Source organism: Crotalus tigris, unplaced genomic scaffold (assembly GCF_016545835.1).
Source record: "Crotalus tigris isolate CLP2741 ecotype Arizona unplaced genomic scaffold, ASM1654583v1 scf7180000023738.1706062, whole genome shotgun sequence".
Classification (NCBI taxonomy): Eukaryota; Metazoa; Chordata; class Lepidosauria; order Squamata; family Viperidae; genus Crotalus; species Crotalus tigris.
The window spans coordinates 1,587,039-1,613,033 of NW_024100150.1; the positions used below are offsets into that span (position 1 = coordinate 1,587,039).

Here is a 25,995-nt window from a genome sequence, read left to right on the forward strand (position 1 = left end):
TGCACATAGAAACATAAAATGCACATGGAAGCCTTAAAAACACACATAGGCATAAGATGCACATAGAAACATAAAATGCACATGGAAACCTTAAAAGCCCACATAAAGGCATAAGATGCACATAGAAGCATAAAATGCACATGGAAGCCTTAAAAACACGCATAAAGGCATAAGATGCACATAGAAACATAAAATGCACATGGAAGCCTTAAAAACACACATAAAGGCATAAGATGCACATAGAAACATAAAATGCACATGGAAGCCTTAAAACACGCATAAAGGCATAAGATGCACATAGAAACATAAAATGCACATGGAAGCCTTAAAAACACGCATAAAGGCATAAGATGCACATAGAAACTTAAAATTCACATGGAAGCCTTAAAAACACACATAAAGGCATAACATGCACATAGAAACATAAAATTCACATGGAAGCCTTAAAAACACACATAAAGGCATAAGATGCACATAGAAGCATAAAATTCACATGGAAGCCTTAAAAACACGCATAAAGGCATAAGATGCACATAGAAGCATACAGATGCACATGGCAGCCTTAAAAGCACACATGAAGACGCAAAAGCCTACACAAAGGTGTAAAACCAGCCCATAAAAAAAATTGGTGGACCTCGGATGGTCTTGCGTGCCGCCATCTTGACTTTTTTGACCTCATCCCCGTTTCTCCCATCCCGTTTCTCGATTCTCAGAGCCCGACACTGGCAAGACTTGCCTGCTGAAGGCCATGCTCAACCTCCACAATGGCCGCAACGACACCATCCCTCTCTTGCTGGAGATTGCGGAGAAGACGGAGAACTTGAAGGAGTTTGTGAACACCGGATACACGGACAGCTATTATCGGGGTAAAGACGGGCTTGGAGGAGAGCAGTTCCTCAGGGTTTCTAATGCTTTGGGAGCTGTAGCACGGAAGGGAGGACGGGGACCTTAAAGGTCATCAAGTCCAACCCCCCCCCACATCACTGTGGTAGAAGGTACCCCTCCAGGTACAGGCATAATGCAGCCTGCCCATCGTGCTCGTAACATGTGATGGTCGTAAACCGGGTCACTGGGTTTTGGAACGGTCATCAATTGGGTCACCCCATGACCGATTTTTGTTCTCAGTCATTAAGCGAAAACTAGGGTCGTTAAGAGAACCAGCAGGGCCTGATTTTGCTGGAAACAGGAAGCAAAACTCATCAAATGTGGTCACGTGACCATGGAAGGCTACAAAGGGGGGGGGCGGCCGTCGGGATTTTGAATCTGGGTCGTACGTATTCCCAGGGGGGGTCCATTGCAACTTCAAATAGTCATTAAGTGATTGGGCGTAAGTCGAGGACTGCCTGTTAGAAACACCTGCCTCCAGAAGCGGTGAATGCTCCAACACTGGAAGTTTTTAAGAAGAGACTGGACAGCCATTTGTCTGAAATGGTGTAGGGTTTCCTGCCTGAGCAGGGGGTTGGACTAGATGACCTCCACGGTCCCTTCCAACTCTGTTGTTGTTGTAGTTGTAGTTGTTGTTGTTTGTTGTTGTTCTTGTTCTTCTTGTTCTTCCTTGTTGTTGTTGTTGTTCTTCTTCTTCTTCTTCTTCTTCTTCTTCTTCTTCTTCCTCTTCCTCTTCCTCTTCCTCTTCCTCTTCCTCTTCCTCTTCTTCTTCTTCTTCTACTTCTTCTTCTTCTTCTTCTTCCTATTACTATTACTATTACTATTACCTATGGCACCTGACACAATTGACAGCCACCCAGCCTCTACCGGACCCAATTCGGCTGTGATCTCAAATCAAAAAGGAAGTTTTCTAATCACCTTGGGGTCTCTTTTCCTTGATTTTTCTTCACAATGAGGCCATCCTTCCTTCCGGGTCGCCAAAATGTGCCTTAACAATGTGGCTTTTGGGATACCTTTCCCTTCAAACCTCAGGTGGGGTGAAAAGCTTAGATTGACACCCCCCCCTCGACAAGAAGGTGACAGACTGTGTGACATAGTGGGGTCCTTGGAGGTCACTTAGCTGTGCTGGCTGAGGAATTCTGGGAGTTGAAGTCCACAAGTCATAAAAGGGCCAAGTTCGAAAACCCCTGCTTATGGACTTCAACTCTCAGAATTCCTCAGCCAGGCACACTGATTGAGGAATTCTGGGAGTTGAAGTCCACAAGTCATAAAAGGGCCAAGTTGGAAGGCCCCTGAACTAGACCTTCAAACATTGAGTGAGAAGGACCCCAGCCAGCAGAATTCTGGGAGTTGAAGTCCACAGATGTTGGCTGTGGCATTCTGGGAGCTGAAATCCACCTCTCTTCAGGCTGCCAAGGTTGACAAACCCTGATCTAATGGGTGCCTTTGCAGGTCAGACGGCCCTCCACATCGCCATCGAGAGACGCAACATGTACCTGGTCAACCTCTTGGTCAAGAACGGGGCGGACGTCCACGCGAGAGCACACGGGGAGTTCTTCCAGAAGATCAAGGGGAAGCCGGGATTTTATTTCGGTAAAGTCGGGGGCCAAATATGGAATTCTTGTGCCTTGTCCCAAAAAACCCCTTAATTTGCCTTTAAGAGGCTATGATTGATGCCTCTGTTCTGATCAGCCTGATCTGAGGCAGTTGGGAACAGTTGGGTTGGTCTAGATGACCTCTGAGGTCACTTCCAGCCCTGTGATTCTATGTTCTAATCTAAAGGGACTCCTGCACTGCTCTCCCAGACTTTCTCCATTCCTTCCTTCCTTCCTTCCTTCCTTCCTTCCTTCTTTCCTCCTTCCCTCCCTCCCTCCCTCCCTCCCTCCCTCCTTCCTTCCTTCCTCTCTCTGTCTCTCCACCCCACTTCCTTTCTCCTTCCTTCCTTCCTTTTTCTATCTCTCTCCCTCCCTCCCTCCCTCTCCTTCCTTCCTTCCTTCCGTTTTTCTCTCTCCCTCCCTCCCTCCTTCCTTTCTCCCTCCCTCTCTCTTTCCTTCCTTCCTTCCTTCCTTCCTTCCTTCCTTCCTTCCTTCCTTTTTTTCTCTCTCTCTCCCTCCCTTCCTCCCTCCTTCCTTTCTTTCCTCCCTCCCTCCTTCCTTCCTTCCTCTCTCTGTCTCTCCACCCCCACTTCCTTTCTCCTTCCTTCCTTCCTTCCTTCCTTCCTTCCTTCCTTTTTCTATCTCTGTCCCTCCCTCCTTCCTTTCTCCCTCCCTCTCCTTCCTTCCTTCCTTTCTTCCTTTTTCTCTCTCTCTCTCCCTCCCTTCCTCCTTCCTTCCTTCCTTTCTTTCCTCCCTCCCTCCTTCCTTCCTTCCTTCTTTCCTCCTTCCCTCCCTCCTTCCTTCCTTCCTCTCTCTGTCTCTCTACTCCCACTTCCTTTCTCCTTCCTGTCCTTTTTCTATCTCTCTCTCTCCCTCCCTCCCTCCCTCTCCTTCCTTTCTCCCTCCCTCTCTTTCTTCCTTCCTTCCTTCTTCCTTCCTTCCTTCCTCCTTCTTCCTTCCTTCCTTCCTTCTTCCTTCCTTCCTTTTTTCTCTCTCTCTCTCCCCCCTCCTACCTCTCCTTTCTTTCCTCCCTCCCTCCTTCCTTCCTTCCTCACTTTTTTCTCTCTCTCTCTCTATCTCCTCCCACCCTCCCTTCCTTCCTCTCTCCCTCCTACTTCTTTCTCTCTCTCTCCTCCAACCCTCTCCCTCTTTCTCCTCTCCTCCCGTCTTTTCTCTCCCTCTCCCTCCCTTCCTTCCTTCCGCCCTCTCCTCTCTCTCACTCCACCCTCCCTCCCTCCCTTCTTCCTTTCTCCCTCCCTCCCTCCTTCCTTCCTTTCTCCCTCTCTCCCTCCCTCCTTCCTTCCTTCCTTTTTCTCTCTCTGTCTGTCTCTCTCTGCCTCCCACCCTCCCTCCTCCCTCCCTCCCTCCCTCCTCCTCCCTCCCTTCCTTCCTTCCTTCCTTCCTTCCTTCCTTCCTTCCTTCCTTCCTTCCGCAATATAATTCTGCCGCCCCAGTTTACTAGTCTCTATATGGGCCACCAGCTTAGAATAAACGTTCCCGAAGTCCAGCCAACTTTCTGCTATCTTGAAACGGAAGTCGGCTCTCAATAACATTGAGACAGACCCAAGTGCTTACACCTAGTGTAGACGTTCCTTCTGTTGAAATCACGATTCCGCTCGTTATTTCACCCGCCTCTCTCCCTGTTGGTTTTCGGCCTGCAGGAGAGCTGCCCCTCTCTCTCGCCGCCTGCACCAACCAGCTGAACATCGTCAAGTACCTGCTGGAGAACCCCTACCAGCCCGCCAACATCGCCGAGCAGGACTCCATGGGCAACACCGTCCTTCACGCCCTGGTGGAGATCGCCGACAACACGGTCGACAACACCAAATTTGTCACCCGGATGTACAACGACATGCTCATCCTGGGGGCGAGGATCAACCCCACCCTGCGGCTGGAGGAAGTCACCAACCGCAGAGGGCTGACCCCGCTCACCCTGGCAGCCAAGATGGGGAAGATACAGGTAGTCCTCGACGTACGACTATTCCTTTAGCGACTGTTTGAAGTTACAACAGCATTGAAAAAAGTGACTTGCGACTGTATCGCAGCATCCGCATTGGTCAAGCGACCAAAGTTCAGCCAGTTGGTAACTGACTCATGTGTAGAATGGAATGGAATAGAATAGAATAGAATAGAATAGAATAGAATAGAATAGAATAGAATAGAATAGAATAGGTAGAGCAGTGGTTCTCCACCTGTGGGTCAGGACCCCATTTGGGGTCGAACGACCATTTCACGGGGGTCGCCAAACAACGCAGTCCGCCATTTTTTCCCCTTTTCTTTGGCCACAGACCAATGGCTGTCTGAATGAAACCCAAATTTTTCTTTTGCTAAGCAAGAGAGTTATTTAGTGAGTTTGGCCCCATTTTACGACCTTCCTTGCCACGGTGGTTAAGTGAATCATTGCGGTTAAGTGAGGAACAGGGCTGGTAAGTAAATCTGGTTTCTTCCCCCCCTGACTTTGTCAGAAGGTCGCAAAAGGACACTGTGACCGTCATAAATATGAGTCAGTTGCCAGTTGCCAAGTGGCTGAATCTGGATCACCTGGGGAGGCCGCAATGGTTGTAAGTGTAAAAAACAGCCATAGGTCACTTTTCTCAGTGCTATTTTAACGTTGAACGTTGAACCTTTAGATTATATGATGATGATGATAATGATAAAGTTGGGACCTTGGAGGTCATCTAATCCAACCCCCTGCTCAGGGAGGAAATAAAGTTCTCTCTTCCCCTCGGCACCAGGTCTTTGCCTACATCCTCCGGCGGGAGATGAAGGAGCCGGAATGCCGTCACCTCTCTCGCAAATTCACCGAGTGGGCCTATGGACCCGTCCACTCCTCGCTTTACGACCTCTCCAGCATCGACACCTGCGAGAAGAACTCCGTCTTGGAGATCATCGCTTACAGCAGCGAAACCCCGGTGGGTCAAAAGCTTTCGCCCCTGGGCACACTCCCGAGGCGTTAGGACTGCGACTCCCAGAATCCCCCAGGCCTGGAATTCTGGGAAATTGGAGGTCCAACCTCTGGGGAAGGCCCCCCTGGGAAGCTTGGCCGAGGGATCCAGTCTCTCTCTCTCTCTCTCTCTCTCTCTCTCTCTCTCTCTCTCTCTCTCTCTCTCTCTCTCTCCCTCCCTCCCTCCCTCTCTCTCTCTCTCTTTTAGCCCAGCCCACCTCACAGGGGTGTTGTGATGGGGAAACAAGGAGAAAAGAGTGTTGAATTACATTCGCCGCCTTGACTTATTTGTAAAAAAAAAAATAGAATACCGGCATGATGCCAATAAATAGATAAATGAATATAAAATAAATCCTCGGGGGTCTTTGCTTCCTAGAACCGCCACGAGATGCTCCTGGTTGAACCCCTCAACCAGCTCCTGCAGGATAAATGGGACAGATTTGTGAAGCATCTCTTCTACTTCAACTTCTTCACCTACACGGTGCACATCCTGATCCTCACCGTCGCTGCCTACTACAGACCCACCAAGAAGGAAGGACCGGTGAGACCACACCTCATTCAGCTTCCAGGTAGTCCTCAACTTGTGACCACATGTGAGCCCGACATTTACGTCGCTAAGCAAGACAGTGGGTTACCTGAGTCTCGTCCCATGTTACCACCTTTTTTCCCACCGTTGTTGTTCCTCCATCGTCCCGGGGTTACACCTGATTACCCTCCGTGATCTTCCCAGCCGGATCCAGACGAGCAAATTCAAAGGGGAGGAAGCTGGACATTTAACGACCATGTAAAGTCCTCAGCGTTCCCCCACCCCGATTGAGCCCAAAGCTTCCGTTGCTAAGCGGAATTAGTCGGTTAAGTGAATTTATTTACAATCTTTCTCGCTCCGGGTTGTTAAGTGAGTCCCTGCAGTTGTGAAGTTAGTCACACGGCCGTTAAGTGAATCTGGCATTCCCCCCCCCCCAGATTCAGGTAGCAAAAGGGGATCATGTGAGCCCCGGATCACCGCGACTGTCGTCAATAGCAGCCCAGCCTCTGAATTTATGATCACGTAACCACGGGGATGCGGCAATGGTCGTAAGTGTGAAAAATGGTCACAAGTCATTCTTTGCGATGTAATTGTGAATGGTCGCCAAAAGAACAGTCATAAGCCGGGGACAACCTGTAATTCACTGAAAAACGACAGTGATTCGCTTAACAACGGTGGCAAGAAAGGCCATAAAATGGGGCAAAACAACAAATGTCTCGCTTAGCAACATAATAACAGAACATCCTAACTGCGCTTCGCAAAAGCCAGGAAACAGGAACGTTGCAGTATTCAACAAGCTTTATTCACTATGTTGAAACTAAATTAGCACTGGAACGAAGCTCCATTCATTGCCCTAAATACATTCCTCCACCACACCCAGAGTACACACCCCAATTGACGGTTAATTGGTCATCTGGAATCCACCTGTCCCCCTCCCCATACCTGCCTTGTGATAGTCCTCCACCCTACCTACACCCCGATCCAGCTAGTACTTATGTTCAAACCTTACATTGAGTCCACACCCCGATCCAGCTAGTACTTATGTTCAAACCTTGCATTGAGTCCACGCCCTGATCCAGCTAGTACTTATGTTCAAACCTTGCATTGAGTCCATGCTTCTGTTCACGCCATTCTCATCCCTAATGTCCCACTCAACCTCTTCCTATAATACCCCCTCCCGGTATCCAAGTGTTGTCAGACCCAGCGTCCCAGTTCTCATCATTCACAGAGTCATGGTTCCAGCAACATAAGCCATAACAGTTTTAACAGCAGTCGGCTTCTCCATATTCCATTTCTATGTAGCCTCCGTCCGGTTATGTGCTGGCAACATAGGATGTTCATGTGACACATAAATCTGGGGCTCCGTCGTGGTGGTAAGTTGAGGACTATCTGAATTTGAAAATAAGAACAAATAATAATCAACTAATCAAGGAGAGAAGCAACCTAGAACTAAGGAGAAATTTCCTAACAGTTAGAACAATTAACCAGTGGAACTCCTTGCCTGCAGAAGTGGGGAATGCTCCAACCCTGGAAGTTTTTAAGAAGAGACTGGACAGACATTTGTCCGAAATGGTATAGGGTTTTCCTGCCTGAGCAGGGGGTTGGACTAGATGACCTCCAAGGTCCCTTCCAAATTTATTATTATGGATCATTGCACAGTCAGCCAGATGTTCAGACTGGATTTGGCATTTTGTCTACCTATGGAGTCCTTACCCAGGACCTGGGTATTACAGGTATCATCGCAGGATGGAAGCAGTTCCTAGTAAGGCCGCCTTTTGCAATTGACTAATAGCGAATTTCTCAATGCCGATGATGGTGTTCAAGTGGTGCTCCAGTTGTTTTGGGATTGCACCCAAGGAGCCTATGACTATTGGTACTACCCTTGCTTGCTTTTGCTACAATCTTTCTATTTCTATTTGTAGGTCTTTGTATTTTGTGATTTTCTCCAGTTCTTTCTCATCTATTCTGCTGTCTCCAGGCATTGCCACGTCCACTATCCAGACTTTTTTGCCTTTCTTATCGACAGTTGTTAAGTCTGGGGTGTTATGTTGCAGGTGCTTGTCTGTTTGAATTCTGAAGTCCCAGAGCAGTTTAATTTTATCATTTTCTATGACTTTCTCTATTTTATGGTCCCACCAGTTTTTGCTTACAGGCAAATGATATTTTTTGCAGATGTTCCAATGCACCATTGTTGCTACTTTGCCATGCCGCTGCTTGTAGTCAGTCTGTGCAATCTTCTTGCAACAGCTTACCAGGTGGTCCACTGTTTCTTCAGCTTCTTTGCATAGGTGGCATTTACTGTCTGTTGCTGTCTTCTCAATTTTGACTTTATATGCATTTGTCCTTAAGGCTTGGTCTTGTGCAGCCAGAATTAGTCCCTCGGTCTCTTTCTTCAATTTTCCTGCTCTTAGCCATTGCCAGGTCTTGTTAATATCTGGTTTCCCAGCAATTTTTTTAATGTATTGGCCATGTAGTGCTTTGTCTTCCCATGCCTCACTGGGGGTATTATTATTATTATTATTATTATGGATCATCGCACAGTCAGCCAGATGTTCAGACTGGATTTGGCATTTTTCTCTACCCATCAAGTCCTTACCCAGGACCTGGAATAGGCGGATGTGGATGTTTGATGGTATTACAGATCCCGTCGCAGGATGGAAGCAGTTCCTAATAAGGCCACCTTTTGCAATTGACTAATAGCGAATTTGTCAATGCCAATGGTGCTCAAGTGGTGCTCCAGTTGTTTTGTTGTTGTTGTTGTTGTTGTTGTTGTTGTTATTAATCAGAGCTCATTCCCAAGCTGAGTCATCCGGTTTTTCCTTTCAGCGCTCCTGATGGGTTTGAATTTTCACGGTGTGTCTCTGCTTGCTCTCTGTTCACAGCCTCCGTTTACCTTTCGCCACACGAGAGGCGAGTATTTCCGGGTCACCGGGGAGATCCTCACCGTGTTAGGAGGCGCCTACTTCTTCTTCAGAGGGGTAAGAGTTCGGACCGGGCCCCCAGAGACCCCCACCCACCCTATCCACCCCAAAACATGGGAGCGCAAAAGAGAGAACGGCGCTTGGGACGCATCCATTCCTGCCTAGGGCATCCAAAGCTTGCAAAGATCCTTGACTTATGGCCACAATCGTTGCTAAGCGAGACAGTTCTTAAGTGAGTTGTGCCCCAACGGAGGTGGGAAAGAGGCAGCGGTGGGATTCAAATAGGTGAACAACCAGTTCTCTGCGTGGATGCCGTTTCTGGAAGTCCGTTCTGGGCCTGGGTGACAAAAAATTAGCTACCGGTTCTGCCGAAGTGGTGTGAACCGGCTGAACCCCACCACTGGATGGATGGATAGATAGATAGATAGATAGATAGATAGATAGATAGATAGATACGATAGATAGGTAGAGATAGATAGATAGATAGATAGATAGATAGATACAATAGATATATATTATAGATAGATACAATAGATAGGTAGAGATAGATAGATAGATAGATAGATAGATAGATAGATAGATAGATAGATAGATACAATAGATATATATTATAGATAGATACGATAGATAGGTAGAGATAGATAGATAGATAGATAGATAGATAGATAGATAGATAGATAGATACAATAGATATATATTATAGATAGATACGATAGATAGGTAGAGATAGAGATGGATAGATAGATAGATAGATAGATAGATAGATAGATAGATATAGATATAGATACGATATATATTATAGATAGATACGATAGATAGATAGATAGATAGATAGATAGATAGATATTATAGATAGATACAATGATATATATTATAGATAGATACGATAGATATATATTATAGATAGATACGATAGGTAGATAGATAGATAGATAGATAGATAGATAGATAGATAGATAGATAGATAGATACAATAGATATATATTATAGATAGATACGATAGATAGGTAGAGATAGATAGATAGATAGATAGATAGATAGATAGATAGATAGATAGATACAATAGATATATATTATAGATAGATACGATAGATAGGTAGAGATAGATAGATAGATAGATACGATAGATACGATAGATAGATATTATAGATAGATACGATAGATAGATAGATAGATATTATAGATAGATACGATAGGTAGATAGATAGATAGATAGATAGATAGATAGATAGATACGATAGATAGGTAGAGATAGATAGATATAGATAGATAGATAGATAGATAGATAGATAGATAGATAGATAGATACAATAGATATATATTATAGATAGATACGATAGATAGAAATTATAGATAGATACGATAGGTAGATAGCTAGATAGATAGATATAGATAGATAGATAGACAGATAGATAGATAGATACAATAGATATATATTATAGATAGATACGATAGATAGGTAGAGATAGATAGATATAGATAGATACAATAGATATATATTATAGATATATATGATAGATAGATAGATAGATAGATAGATAGATAGATAGGTAGGTAGATAGGTAGGTAGATATAGATAGATAAATACGATAGATATATATTATAGATAGATACGATAGGTAGAGATAGATAGATAAATAGATAGATAGATACGATAGATAGATAGATATGATACGATACAATAGGATATGATAGATATTATAGATAGATAGATAGATAGATAGATAGATAGATAGATAGATAGATAGATAGATAGATAGATAGATATGACCAGTGGTGGGACTCAAATACGTGAACAACCGGTTCTCTGCGTGGATGCTGCTTCCAGGTGTCCATCTGGGCCTGGGCAACAAAAAATTAGCTACCGGTTCTGCCAAAGTGGTGCGAACCGGTTGAATCCCACCACTGGAAAGAGGGCAAAAAGCCGTGCCAGTGAGCATCGGAAGGAGCCTTAGAGGTCATCTAGATGAGGGGTCCCCAACCTCTGGGCTGTGTACCGATACCAGTCTGCAGCCTGTTGGGAACCGGGCCGCACAAGCAGCGGGCGAGCGGGAGCGAAGCTTTATCTGCGCATGCGTGGGGTCGAGATTCCATTCCCACTTTCCTCCCCTCTCTCTCTTCGGTCTTGCAGATCAAGTATTTCCAGCAGAGGCGTCCCTCTTTGAAAGCTATATTTACCGAATGCTACAGTGAGCTGCTTTTGTACGTGACTCAGAGACATGCTTTGCTTTTGGGGTGGGTGGGTGGGAGGGGGGCAACTCTTAATTTAGCTAGTCTTTTTTTTGGGGGGGTGGGTTCTGTGGGGTCCTTGGGGGTCTCTGAGATGGGTGGTTTTCTTGCAGACGTTTCATGACCCAACTGGGTAACGCCTTCAGGGCTAGAAGGGAGGGGGGTTTACACAGAGGAGTAGGAGGAGGAATCTGAGGTCCTTGGTTCTCTTTGACCTTGGTGATTTTCTTGCAAACATTTCATGACCCAACTAGCTAACATCATCAGTGCTGGGAGGAGGAGGGGGGGGAGGAGGAGGACTATGGGGTCCTTGGTTCTCTCTGAGCTTAGTGGTTTTCTTGCAGATGTTTCATTACCCAATTGGGTAATGCCTTCAGGGCTAGAAGGGAGGGGTATCTGCGAGGAGGAGGAGGAGGAGGAGGAGGAGGAGGAGGACTATGGTGTCCTTGATGCTCTCGGAGCTTGATGATTTTCTTGCAAACATTTCATGACCCAACTAGCTAACATCATCAGTGCTGGGAGGAGGAGGAGGAGGACTGTGGGGTCCTTGGTGCTCTCTGTGTTATGGTTCCGGCTAATGAAACACTTCAAAGAACTTCCAGGCTTTTATTTTCCTAAAAGTCAGTGATTGTTACAAAATGTCGGCAGATGCATAACAGAGAGATGCTAGTTTTCTTCCTCTGAGCAGTTAAATTATCAGCATGTTCCCTCCCTAAATTAGCCCTCATATATCACATTATCCAATTAGTGTGAAGGTCAAAGGTTTTCTTCCTCTTTCTTTCCGGGGCTTTACCCTCAACCCCCGCTTCTGCTCTGTATTAACCCCATAAATACCAGACAGTTCTGCATATTGTCCAAAGCAAGAATATACAATATTTGCAGTGTTTGACACTTTGAGCTGGTAATTGGCTTGCGGACGTTTCATGACCCAGCTAGGTAACACCATCAGAGCCAGAGAACATGGGAATTGCAATCAACGGTCACGGAGGTCCCAAACGCCGAGCGTTGCCCCCTTTGTTGTTGTTAATTGCGAAGTCGTGTCCGGCCCATCGCGACCCCATGGACCACGTTCCTCCAGGCCTTCCTGTCCTCTACCATCTTCTGGAGTCCATTGAAGCTCACACCTGCTGCTTCAGGGACTCCATCCAACCACCTCATTCTCTGTCGTCCCCTTCTTCTCTTGCCCTCCATCTTTCCCAGCATTAGGCCCTTTTCCAGTGAGTCCTTCCTTCTCATTAGGTGGCCAAAGTATTTGAGTTTCAACTTCAGGATCTGGCCTTCTAAAGAGCAGTCGGGGTTGATCTCTTCTAGGACTGACCGGTTTGAACGCCTTGCAGTCCAGGGGATCGCAGGAGTCTTCTCCAGCACCAGAGTTCAAAGGCCTCCATTCTTTTGCGCTCAGCCTTTCTTATGGTCCAACTTTCACAGCCATACATTGCAACTGGGAAAACCATGAGCTTGACTACACGTACTTTTGTTGGCAGGGTGATGTCAGGGTGGTAGGGTGATGTCTAATTGCGGGAGGGCCCCCTTTGCCCTCCCGCAATTAGACCGAAGCTGAACGAGATCCCCTTCGGTCACTCTCGTTCTCTCTTCCTGCCCTGCTCCTCCCTCCAGCTTCGTCCACTCGCTTCTCTTGCTGGGCTCGGCCGTCCTCTATTTCAGCAGGCAGGAAGTTTACGTGGTGCTGATGGTCTTTGCCCTGGCGCTGGGCTGGTCCAACCTGCTGTATTACACCCGGGGCTTCCAACAAATGGGCATATATTCAGTGATGCTGGAGAAGGTGGGTCCAGAATGGAGGAGAGGGTTGGGCATGGGTGGTGGCTTCGGATTAGGAGGGCAACTTCAGATTAGGAGGGCAGAAAGGAGCACGAAATTAGCTGCTCCAGATTAGATTCTAAATAGGAGAGCAGAAAGGGGCACGGGATTGGCTGGTCCAGATTAGATTCTGAATAGGAGGGCAGAAAGAGGCACGGGATTAGGTGCTCCAGATTAGATTCCGAATAGGAGAGTATAAAAAGTGCATGGAATTAGGTGCTCCAGATTAGATTCTGAATAGGAGAGTAGAAAGGTGCATGGGATTGGCTGCTCCAGATTAGATTCTGAATAGGAGAGCAGAAAGGTGCATGGGATTGGCTGCTCCAGATTAGATTCCAAATAGGAGAGCAGAAAGGGGCACGGGATTGGCTGCTCCAGATTAGATTCTGAATAGGAGAGGAGAAAGGGGCACAGGATTAGGTGCTCCAGATTAGATTCTGAATAGGAGAGTATAAAAAGTGCATGGAATTAGGTGCTCCAGATTAGATTCTGAATAGGAGAGCAGAAAGGTGCATGGGATTGGCTGCTCCAGATTAGATTCCAAATAGGAGAGCAGAAAGGGGCACGGGATTGGCTGCTCCAGATTAGATTCTGAATAGGAGAGGAGAAAGGGGCACGGGATTGGCTGCTCCAGATTAGATTCTGAATAGGAGAGGAGAAAGGTGCATGGGATTGGCTGCTCCAGATTAGATTCTGAATAGGAGAGCAGAAAGGTGCATGGGATTGGCTGCTCCAGATTAGATTCCAAATAGGAGAGCAGAAAGGGGCACGGGATTGGCTGCTCCAGATTAGATTCTGAATAGGAGAGGAGAAAGGGGCACAGGATTAGGTGCTCCAGATTAGATTCTGAATAGGAGAGTATAAAAAGTGCATGGAATTAGGTGCTCCAGATTAGATTCTGAATAGGAGAGCAGAAAGGTGCATGGGATTGGCTGCTCCAGATTAGATTCCAAATAGGAGAGCAGAAAGGGGCACGGGATTGGCTGCTCCAGATTAGATTCTGAATAGGAGAGGAGAAAGGGGCACAGGATTAGGTGCTCCAGATTAGATTCTGAATAGGAGAGTATAAAAAGTGCATGGAATTAGGTGCTCCAGATTAGATTCCGAATAGGAGAGCAGAAAGGGGCACGGGATTGGCTGCTCCAGATTAGATTCTGAATAGGAGAGGAGAAAGGGGCACAGGATTAGGTGCTCCAGATTAGATTCTGAATAGGAGAGCAGAAAGGTGCATGGGATTGGCTGCTCCAGATTAGATTCCAAATAGGAGAGCAGAAAGGGGCACGGGATTGGCTGCTCCAGATTAGATTCTGAATAGGAGAGGAGAAAGGGGCACAGGATTAGGTGCTCCAGATTAGGAGGGCATTTTCAGATTAGGAGAGCAGAAAGGGGCGCTGGATTAAGTGTTTCAGATTACATTTACATTAGGAGGGCAGCAAATGGCACTGGGTTCGGTGCTTCAGATTAAGAGGGCTTCAGATTAGGACATCTTCCAGATTAGAGTCCGATTAGGAGGTCAAAGAGGAGAACAGGATTAGGTGCTTCAGATTAGGAGGCGGGCTTCAAATTAGTTTCAGATTAGGAGGGCACCTCGTGCCCCTTTCTGCCCTCCTAGCCACACCTGAAAGGGGGTCCACCCCCATTTCCGCCTATCCTTCACAGATGATGCTACGAGATCTGGGCCGTTTCATCATGGTTTACCTGCTCTTCCACCTGGGATTTTCCACAGGTAAGGGTTAGGGTCAGATTGTAGTTTGGGGAGGGGGGGGAGAGAAGCAAGATGGAAGAAGCCAGAGCCACCCCACGGCAGTGCGGTGTATTGGTTATGGCAGCTGGAAGATGGGTGGACTTCAACTCCCAGAGTTCTGTGCCGGCGGAGGAATTCTGGGAGTTGAAGTCCACCCATCTTCCAAGTGGCTAAGATTGGGAAACGCTGGGTTATGGCATCAAAGTGTCCCCCCCCCCCAGTTCAGGTAGAAATCTACCCACGATTTTCCCCAGGGACGAAATGACTGAAGAAGGATCAAACGGAGTGGGCTTTAATTTCATTTATTAAATTTATTCACCTCCCATTTTGCGGTCGCATGACCGAAAGATTTCAAGGAAGTTTTGATACAGGTCGTTCTCGACTTTACAACCATTTGTTTATTGATCGTTCGTCGTTAGAACGGCACTGAAAAAGGGGTCTTACGAATACAACCGGGGCAGTGTCCCCGTGGCCACGTGACCAAAATTCACAGGCGTGGCAACGGATTCATATTTATGACGGTTTCACCGTCCCAGGGTCATGTGATCCGCTTTTGCGACCTTGTGACAAGCAAAGTCAATGAGGAAGCTGGATTCTCTTAATTACTAAGGTTACTAATATTAACAACCACGGAATTTCACTTAACAACAATGGTGAGAAAGGTCATAAAAGGGAGCCAAACTCACTTAACAACTCTCTAGAATGAAGAGCCTAGACTGAACTAAGAAGAAATTCCCTGACCGTTAGAAGAATTAACCAGTGGAACGACTTGCCACCAGAAGTTGTGGGTGCTCCATCACTGGAGGTTTGAAAAAAAAAAGATTGGACAGCCATTTGTCTGAAATGGTGTAGGGCAGAGGGGTCTTCAAACTTGGCCCTTTTCTGACTTGTGGACTTCAACTCCCAGAATTCCTCAGCCAGCGTGCCTGGCTGAGGAATTCTGGGAGTTGAAGTCCACAAGGCATAAAAGGGCCAAGTTGGAAGACCCCTGCTTGTGGACTTCCACTCCCAGAATTCCTCAGCCAGGATGCTTTAAAACAGGGGTCTTCCAACTTGGCCCTTTTAGGACTTGTGACTTCAACTCCCAGAATTCCTCAGCCAGGATGCTTTAAGACAGGGGTCTTCCGACTAGGCCCTTTTATGCCTTGTGGACTTCCACTCCCAGAATTCCACAGCCAGCTTGCCTGGCTGAGGAATTCTGGGAGTGGAAGTCCACAAGTCATAAAAGGGCCAAGTTTGAAGACCCCCGGTATAGGGCTTCCTGCCTGAGTAGGGGGTTGGATTAGATGACCTTCAAGGTCCCTTCCAACTCTGCTATTCTATTCTGTTCTGTTCTATCCTATTCTCTCGCTTAACAGCAGAATGTTTGGGCTCGGGTGGTGGTAAGCCGAGGACTCACCCATAAGCCGCTTAGCAAAGGCAGAGGGGTTGGTCTAGATGACCTCTGAGGTCCCTTTCGATGCTCACCTTCGCGCCTTTTTTGCCCTCTTTCCCACTGCCGTGATGTTCCCCTTCGTGGCAGCCGTGGTGACCTTGATTGAGGAAGACAACGAGGGCCGTCCAGAGACGGCCCAGCCACTGGATGTCTGCCCGTGTCCCGTGAGGGCCCGCCCGTCCTACAACAACCTCTACACCACCTGCCTGGAGCTCTTCAAGTTCACCATCGGGATGGGCGACCTGGAGTTCACCGAGAACTACCACTTCAAGTCCATCTTCATCATCCTCTTGCTGATCTACGTGGTCCTCACCTACATCCTGCTCCTGAACATGCTGATCGCCCTGATGGGCGAAACCGTCAACAAGATCGCGCAGGAGAGCAAAAGTATCTGGAAGCTGCAGGTAGATTGCAGCCACACCCACCCCAAGGTTTGGTTCCGGGGTTTCGAGGCGCAAGTGTGGGTCAGTTTTCAGGGAGAAGGAAGAAGGCTGAAGGGTGTTGCGTCTTGCAAATGAAAGCTGGCTGGGTGACTTTGAGCCAATCACCAGGAGACGGTGAGTTCTAGTCCCGCCTTAGGCATGAAAGCCAGCTGGGTAACTTTGGGCCAATCACCAGGAGATGGTGAATTCTCTGGGGATTTCCAGAAAGGATAGGAAATTTATTTATTTATGTATTTTTATGTGCTTATCTTCTGCCTTTATTATTTTTATAAATATGGTAACTCAAGTTGGCAATCATAACTAATTCTCTGCCTTCCCTCTATTTTCCCACAACAACCCTGAGAGGTGGGTCGAGTTGAGAGAGAGAGAGTGATTGGCTCAAAATCACCTGAACAGCTTTCACGCCAAAGGTGGGACTAGAACTCGCCGTCTCCTGGTGATTAACCCTAAGTCACCTCGCCCCTGATGTTTACCAGAATCTTTATTATTAAATCAAAAATCATCAGTCAGGAAATACAGTGGCGCCTGTCTAAATTGCATCTATCTATCTATCTATCTATCTATCTATCTATCTATCTATCTATCTATCTATCTATCTATCTATCTATCTTGTCTATCTATATCTATCTATCTATCTATCTATCTATCTATCTATCTATAATATCTATCTATCGTATTTATCATATCTATCTATAATATCTATCTATCTATCGTATCCTTCGTATCTATCTATAATATCTATCTATCTATCTATCTATCTATCTATCTATCTATCTATCTATCTATCTATAATCTCTATCTATCTATCTATCTATCTATCTATCTATCTATCTATCTATCTATCTATCTATCTATCTATCTATCTATCTATCTCTCTGTCTGTCTATCTATCTATTTATCTATCTATCCATCCATCCATCCAGTGGTGGGATTCAACCGGTTTGCACCACTTCTGCAGAATTGGTAGCTAATTTTTTGTTGCCCAGGCCCAGAACGGACTTCCAGAAGCAGCATCCACACCAAGAAGCCGTTGTTCACGTATTTGAATCCCACCACTGCTCTACCTCGCAGGATCGATCTGTTGTTCTCTCTTGTTTTTGCACACAGCGAACCATCACCATTTTAAACATCGAGAACAGCTACTGGAATTGCATCATCAACTCTTTCCGGTCCGGGAAGCGGGTTTTGGTGGGGACGACCCCAGATGGCAAGGATGATTATCGCTGGTGCTTTCGGTAATTGCCGTTCTAAATTTGGGAGGTGGGCATACTTCGAACTGGTGCCACAACTGCACCATCAAAAACTCTGCACATTTCGTATACCTGTTGAAGATTGTCAGCCTTACAAGGTAGACCAGACTGGAAACGTGACCGATAAGCTAATTCTAAAGCAGTGGTTCTCAACCTTTTTAATGCCGCAACCCCCCACCGGTCGTAAGTCGAGGACTACTCAACCGGTCGTAAGTCGAGGACTACTCAACTGGTGCAGCACCATTTGCAGAATGGGACTTTTGGCAGGCTCAGCAGGGCAGAAACAGCCTGGACAATTCCTATTGGCTTTTGAAAGCCAATAGAATGAGACTCTATTCAAGAGAGTCTATTCTATTGGCTTTCAAAAGCCAATAGAATAAAAGGGAGTAGCACAGCTAAAGAAAAGGGGGGGGGGGAAATGGCGGGCTGCGTTGTTTGGCGACCCCCATGAAATGGTCGTTCGACCCCAAATGGGGTCCCGACCCACAGGTTGAGAACCACTGTTCTAAAGGTAAAAGGCTTCCCTGTCCAGTCAAATTTAACTCTAGGGCAGAGTTCCCCAACCTTTCCAGGTTAGCGGGGGGGGGGGGGGGAAAGAGGAGGTGGTTTTGTGGGAGGGGCAGTAGTGTGCATGCATGGGCGCGGGCATGCGCACTCGTTGCTTACGTAAAGTCAAGAGCACCCACAACACTCGCACAAGTGGGGCTTCGAGTGGGGCTGTGTGTGCACCAGCTAGCCCAGGGTAGGCAACCTTGGCTCTTTTAGGACTCGTGGACTTCAACTCCCAGAATTCCTGAGCCAGCCATGCTGAGGGGAAAGGGAGAGGTTTCCACGCTGAGCCATGCTGGTTCATGAATTCTGGGAGTTGAGGTCCACGAGTCATGAAGGGGCCATAGTTCCCCCATGCTGGCTCAGGAATTCTGGGAATTGAAGTCCACAAGACATGAAGGGGCCATAGTTCCCCCATGCTGGCTCAGGAATTCTGGGAGTTGAAGTCCACGAGTCATGAAGGGGCCATAATTTCCTCATGCTGGCTCAGGAATTCTGGGAGCTGAAGTCCACGAGTCTTAAAGTTGCCAAGGTTGAGGACCCCTGATATAGGGCAGGGGTGGGGAACCTTGGTTCTTTTATGACTCGTGGACTTCAGCTCCCAGAATTCCTGAGCCAGCCACGCTGTGGGAAAAGGCAGAGGTTTCCAAGCTGAGCCATGCTGGCTCAGGAATTCTGGGAGTTGAAGTCCACGAGTCATCAAAGAGCCAAGGTTGCCTACCCCTGAGTTAGCCATTCATGCAGCCCACTTGCAAATAGGTCACGGACTTTGAGTGGGCCACAGCCCACAGGTTGGGAACCCTTGCTCTAGGGATGGTGCTCATCTCTGATTCTTAGTCAAGGAGCCAGCATTGTCTGAAGACAATTTCCGTGGTCATATGGCCAGTACTGTTGTGATTCCGTGCCAGCCTGTGCTCCCAACAGCTGAGTCTGAGGAATCTGAGGAGGAGGTGGAGGAGGCATTTGAAGGGCCATTGGGGCAGAGGGAGGCTCTGATGAATTACAGGACTCACGGTTTGATGCAGAGCCTGGGCCTTCCAGTCGTGTTCCTGATGAAGCTCAGCTGTGTGAGGAGAATGAGTCAGACTCGGAGGACTCACACCTGATGGACATGCTAATTGATGCTCGCACACATCGTCAATTAGCGAGAGTAAATCAGCAGCAGTCAATACGGCAACTCCAGAGTAAAAGGAGAAGGCAATGAGAGGCAACGCCTTGGGACTGCTGTATAAAAAGAGGAGGTGTGGGCGTTGGTTGCTGAAGGCAACCGTTTGCAAAGTACTTCTTTGGATCCTGGTCTGTTCGTCTTGCTTGTGACTACTCTTCTGTTTGCATCGTGTTTCCTGTGGACTATTTCCTTCATTTTGGACTTGAGTTTTGCTGTTTGTGTTTTGGACTATTTGGCAGGTTTATCACCCATATTAAAAAAAGGGGCTTGTTTTGTTTTAAAGTCTCCAGCCTATTTTATCAACAGGGGTTTGGTCCTTGTGCCTTTAACAAGGACGGCTATAGGCTGGGATAGAACAAGTACGCTTATAAGCCAAAGGTGGATAGAATGCTCTAATCTTCCCATAGAAGTGGTACCTATTTATCTATTCACATGAGGCAAGGCATGGGAGTTCACCCTGTTGTACAGCACTAGGGTTTGAACTTTCCAGCTATTCTGTCCCCACCTACATGAGTCCTTGTTAAGCTCACAAGGAGAAACCCCTCTTCCAACAAGCAGGCTGGAACCGCAGGAAAAACCCAATCCCCTTTTATTATTCACAGACCTGAGCCAATGTCCAAGGCAAGCAAACACAGTTCACAGAAACTCGATCCTCAACACGAATGGATGCCTTCGGCCTCCCACACCTTCCCTTTTATAATTCAGCCCAGGCGTGGCTTCCTAATGCCTTCTCCTTTGCCTTTGGAGCCGCCCCATTGCATTCCTCTGTCCTACTCGCTTCTCTTGCCGGCACATTCGTGCATCTGGGATTTGTCCCAGCTGTTCTTCATCACTGTCCAACTCAGGCTCCCAGCACAGCTCTGTCTCAGCCTGAGTGCGAGTAGAGGGGCCAGGCTCCTTGTCCGACTAAGTCTTGGAGCTCCTCAGAGCCTTCCTCTGATGTCACTCCAGGCCCCTCCTCCTCCTCCTCTGATTCCTCAGACTCAGCTGCCGGGTCCACTGGCTGGCGAGGAATCATAACACCAGCTGACAAGCTCAGTATCTTTAACCGATGAGCCATCGTGCCCCCAAAGCTAAATCTACTTTATTGTAAGGCTGCACAAACAGAGTCTTGCCGGTCTGAAAGTATGAATCTTCCACCGTCTCCTTCACCAGCGTGAGAAACTAGGAAAGATCTCTTCTGAGTTTCTTTGTCTACCCCAGTGGTTCTCAACCTTTTTAATGCCGCGACCCCCAACTGGTCGTAAATCGAGGACTACTCAACTGGTCGTAAATCGAGGACTACTCAACTGGTCGTAAGTCGAGGACTACTCAACTGGTGCAGCACCGTTTGCAAAATGGGACTTTTGGCGGGCTCAGCAGGGCAGAGACAGCCTGGACAATTCCTATGGGCTTTTGAAAGCCAATAGAGTTAGACTCTATTCAAGAGACGCTATTCTATTGGCTTTCAAAAGCCAATAGAATAAAAGGGAGTAGCACAGCTAAGGAAAAGGGGGAAAAAAATGGCGGACTGCGTTGTTTGGCGACCCCCGTGAAATGGTCGTTCGACCCCAAATGGGGTCCCGACCCACAGGTGGAGAACCACTGGTCTACCCATTGGCCTATAGTACTGTCTCTTATCTAATCAGTTTCATAGCTGTGTCTATTTAGTAACAGTAATAGTAGTAAAGTTGGAAGGGACCTTGGAGGTCATCTAGTCCAACCCCCTGCTCAGGCAGGAAATCCTACACCATTTCGGACAAATGGCTGTCCAGTTTCTTCTTAAAAACTTCCAGTGTTGGCGCATTGGAGGCAGGCTGTTCCACGGGTTAATTGTTCTAACTGTCAGGAAGTTTCTCCTTAGTTCTAGGTTGCTTCTCTCCTTGATTAGTTTCTACCTGTTGCTTCTTGTCCTGCCTTCAGGTGCTTTGGAAAATAGCTTGACTCCCTCTTCTAAAATTTCTGTTGCTAAGCAAAGCAGTCATTAAGTGACTTTTGCCCTGTGTTACAAAGATTCTATTCCTGTAGCCTTGGAATGAAATGAAATTATCTCGCCTGGTCTGTTTCCTCTCTTCCTCTATCTGGGAAGGCTGACCTACCATGAAAAGATGCCCATTTGTTTAAAAAAAAAAAAAAAGACAATTACATGAGAGCCGCCATTTTGACTTTTTTGCCTGCTCCCCTCTGTGCAGGCCCTTTGAGAAACTAAAGGTATCCCCCCCTCCTCAATCTGATGATCCTGTTTGTACATCATAAAAAAGAAGAGAGGTATTTGGGGGAATTATCATGTATTCCAGGAGATATTTGCCCGGCCAATTCATTGGCCTGCTAAATTAAAATTGTAATTTTTCCCTTGATGCTTCGGACATGCTTGTTGCAGGGTGGACGAGGTGAATTGGTCAACATGGAATACCAACCTCAGCATCATCAACGAAGATCCCGGAGGACACACCGAAGAGCTGAAACGCAACCTCAGTTTTTCTTTCAAATCTGGCAGAGGTGAGAAGGCTATTAAAGAGACTAGTCCTCATTGTTATCCTGTCAGCTAACTGGGAGGATTTCTGTGTGAGTGAGGGGTTGAAGTACAGAAGTACAGATAGGGATTGGAGTTTAGGTAGTCCTCAACTTACAACTGGAACAAGAATTTCTGTTGTAATAATTCCATAATTCCTCTTCTCGAAATGATGATTAGGAAGGATTTTGTGGGATAATAGTAACTCAGGTTTGGGGGGGTAACTTTTAATTGGGGTTTTTCTGGCTTCAGGACATCAACCCTATAGGGAGAGATCCCAATTTTTGCAGAGCAACGTCTGCAAAAATTAAGATCTCTCCTGGCAGGGTTTACTAATCTCTGCAAAAATGGGGATCTCTCCTTGTAGGGTTGACCAATGTCTGCAAAAATGAGGATCTCTCCTTGAAGGTTGACCAATATCTGCAAAAATGGGGATCTCTCCTTGTAGGGTTGACCAATGTCTGCAAAAATTGGGATCTCTCCTTGCAGGTTGACCAATATCTGCAAAAATGGAGATCTCTCCTTGAAGGTTGACCAATATCTGCAAAAATGGGGATCTCTCCTTGTAGGGTTGACCAATGTCTGCAAAAATTGGGATCTCTCCTTGTAGGGTTGACCAATGTCTGCAAAAATTGGGATCTCTCCTTGCAGGTTGACCAATATCTGCAAAAATGGGGATCTCTCCTTGTAGGGTTGACCAATGTCTGCAAAAATTGGGATCTCTCCTTGTAGGGTTGACCAATGTCTGCAAAAATTGGGATCTCTCCTTGCAGGTTGACCAATATCTGCAAAAATGGAGATCTCTCCTTGTAGAGTTGACCAATGTCTGCAAAAATTGGGATCTCTCCTTGTAGGGTTGACCAATCCTAATTATTGTGTCAGTTTCAGGGAAAAACTGGAAGACCTTGGTGCCAATTCTAAGAGATGGAAAACGAGAGGGATCCCTCAAACCGATTTCGGAGGATTATGCTGATTCAGACGAGCAAGATGTCCGGAAAAAGTCCCTTCCCAAGTTGGTTTAATTTTAATATTTTGTTCCTTGCCTGTCTCTCTTTTGTGGTCCTGATTGAGTTATTACAGGAAGTCCTCAACATACGACCAAAATTGAGCCCAAAGTCCTCCAGAAGTGGTGGATGCTCCAACACTGGAAGTTTTTAAGAAGAAACTGGACAGCCATTTGTTTGAAATGGCATAGGGTTTCCTGCCTGAGCAGAAGGTTGGACTAGATGACCTCCAAGGTCCTTTCCAACATTATTATTATTATTGTTGTTATTATTATTATTATTGTTATTATTATTATTATATTTCTATTGCTTAGCAAGACAATCATTAACTGAGTCTTGTCCCATTTTTACATCCTTGCTTGCTGCAGTTGTTAAGTGAGTCACTGCAGTTGTTAATAATACCGTTGTTAAGTGAATCTGTGACTCTGCTTCCCAGAAGGTCACAACAGTTGATCACATGACCCCGGGACACGGCAACAGTCATAAATACGAGTCAGTTGCCAAGTGTCTGAATTTTGATCACGTGACCTTGGGGATACTGGAACGGTCATAAGTGTGGAAAACGGTTATAAGTCACTTTTTTCAGTGCAGCTGTAACTTCGAACGGTCACTAAACAAATTGTTGTAAGTCGAGGACCGCCTGCATTTATATCCCCTTAAAGCAGTGGTTCTCAATCTGTGGGTCGGGACCCTATTTGGGGTCGAACCATTTCACGGGGGTCGCCAAACAACGCAGTCCGCCATTTTTTCCCCCTTTTCCTTAGCTGTGCTACTCCCTTTTATTCTATTGGCTTTTGAAAGCCAATAGAATAGACTCTCTTGAACAGAGTCTAATTCTATTGGCTTTCAAAAGCCAATAGGAATTGTTCAGGCTGTCTCTGCCCTGCTGAGCCCACCAAAAGTCCCATTCTGCAAACGGTGCTGCACCAGTTGAGTAGTCCTCGACTTACGACCGGTTGAGTAGTCCTCGACTTACGACCGTTGGGGGTCGCGGCATTAAAAAGGTTGAGAACCACTGCCTTAAAGGGTGAGGAGTGGAAGATCCCCTCAACTGGAACAAAATTCATGCAGACTTTCTCAGGAATGGTCAAAAAAAATCAAGAGAGCAGCCCTGATAATCTGATTGAAGCCCTGCTTATTTTTTTTATGTCAATTGTTATGTTATTTATTTATATCTTATGAAAGATATTTACCGCCCATCTCGAATCTGACGACTCTGGGCGGCTTAACAACATAATGATTTAATGTAAGGATTTAATATTGATGGGAGAGAAGAGAGGAAAAAGATCTGTTTTAGATCTGTTCAACTAGAACATACAATACTGGGGTTGGAAGGGACCTTGGAGGTCTTCTAGTCCAACCCCCTGTTCAGGCAGGAGAGCCTATACTAGACTTTAAGACTTGTGGACTTCAACTCCCAGAATTCCCCTGGGAGTTGAAGTCCACAGGTGCTTGAAGGTGCCAAGGTTGGACACCTCTGCCCTACACCATTCCGGACAAATTTTGGAACAATCGGTCTTGAAAGATGGCGGACTATCCTTGGCATGAGATGTTTTATCAGGGAATTGCGCAGCGGGTGTACAAATGGAGTCAGAGACGCTGACACAAACTTGTAGCCTTATATAAATAAATATATTTTACATATACAGCAAACTAGATAGTCAGGCAAACGGGGCATCGTGAGGTAAATCAACACAGCAGGAGCATCATGAGGTAAATAAACACAGCAGGAACCTCATGAGGTAAATCACAGAGCACAAAAGGACGCCCAGAAGAAAAAGGTGGGAAAAATGGGAACCTCCCCCTCCACACCCACAGCAACCAATCACAGCGCAGATTGCCTCACGCAGGAGCCAGCATTCTCCAATCAATCAACCACAACTGTGTGTTCTGGCTCACTGCGCAATCTTACTGCTTCAGCTGCTAAATTTATATATCTTAACATATTTAAACACAGATTGGCTGGCCATCAGTTGGGGAGCCAGTAGTACTGGGTTCCTAACTGGGCAGCGGTTGGACTAGTGGATCTCCAAGATCCCTTCCAACTTTCTGTTCTACGACTCTCTGATTGCAAATCTCATTATGGTAGTCTTCAACTTATGACCACAATTGGGCCTGAAATTTTGGTCGCTAAGTGATACAGATGTTAAGAGAGTCGTCCCATGACCGGACCTGATTTTACGACCATTTCTACCATGGTCCTGAAGTGAATCGTGCGGTCGTTAAGTCAATCACAGAGTCATTAAGCGAAGCCAGCTTCCCCAATTTACTTGGTTTATTGGAAACCGGCTGAGAAAGGTTGCCAGTCACAATCAGGTGACTTTAAGATGCTGCGACCGTTATTATTCAGAGCCGGTTGCCAAGAACCCAAATTGCGATCATGTGTTCACGGAGGTGGTGTGATGGTCATAACTCCGAGGATGGGCCACAAGTCCCTTTTCCCAAAGCTGTCGTAACCTTGAACTGTCTTTAAAGGAACGGTTGTAAATTGTGGACCTATGGGTTTATATCTCCTTGTTTACTTGCAGCCCTGTCTTGTAATCATTTGGATGGAAGGCTGGATGGAAGACGCGACTTGTGCTGCTTCGGCGCATCGTGGCGCAATGCGTACATGCCGGAGGTCGTTCTCTTGTCCCGGGAGCATCAGATCTCATCCATATCAAATGTCTCGATTATCTATCTCCTGCCGTCTTAGCCTCGTGACCCCCATCTGCGTCATTCATTTCAATGTTTTTCAAAAGTCACCGAGAAAAACTTGCAAGTTCCATTAAGTTGAGGGTGAAGGTTCGTTCGCTGAGCTTGTGGGTTGGTTTCTGAACATTTCGTTACCAGGCTAGGTAACATCTTAATCAGGGCTTTTTTTCTCATAGAACGCCCAGAACGGAGTTCCGGCACTTTATTTTGGATGGAACCTTGTAGGGTAGGCAAGGTTGTATGACATGTGTGAGTTCCGGCACCTTTTTTTTTTTAAAGAAAAAAAGCACTGATCTTAA

The 25,995-nt window shown here is 46.5% G+C and overlaps 1 protein-coding gene across 1 annotated transcript in view; it reads left to right on the forward strand.

The window, feature by feature from the left end:
* Nucleotides 1-25,663, forward strand: part of TRPV1 (transient receptor potential cation channel subfamily V member 1) — a 35,563-nt gene extending 9,900 nt beyond the window's left edge. The window contains exons 4-17 of the mRNA XM_039321330.1: nucleotides 714-866; nucleotides 2,338-2,478; nucleotides 4,142-4,440; nucleotides 5,216-5,392; nucleotides 5,801-5,965; nucleotides 8,833-8,928; nucleotides 11,003-11,073; nucleotides 12,718-12,883; nucleotides 14,578-14,644; nucleotides 16,185-16,501; nucleotides 17,648-17,775; nucleotides 21,867-21,985; nucleotides 22,881-23,010; nucleotides 25,531-25,663. Coding sequence (XP_039177264.1) covers nucleotides 714-866; nucleotides 2,338-2,478; nucleotides 4,142-4,440; nucleotides 5,216-5,392; nucleotides 5,801-5,965; nucleotides 8,833-8,928; nucleotides 11,003-11,073; nucleotides 12,718-12,883; nucleotides 14,578-14,644; nucleotides 16,185-16,501; nucleotides 17,648-17,775; nucleotides 21,867-21,985; nucleotides 22,881-23,010; nucleotides 25,531-25,543 — 2,042 coding nt within the window. The 3' untranslated portion in view covers nucleotides 25,544-25,663. The remainder of the gene's footprint in view (nucleotides 1-713; nucleotides 867-2,337; nucleotides 2,479-4,141; nucleotides 4,441-5,215; nucleotides 5,393-5,800; nucleotides 5,966-8,832; nucleotides 8,929-11,002; nucleotides 11,074-12,717; nucleotides 12,884-14,577; nucleotides 14,645-16,184; nucleotides 16,502-17,647; nucleotides 17,776-21,866; nucleotides 21,986-22,880; nucleotides 23,011-25,530) is intronic.
* Nucleotides 25,664-25,995: the final 332 nt, after the last annotated feature.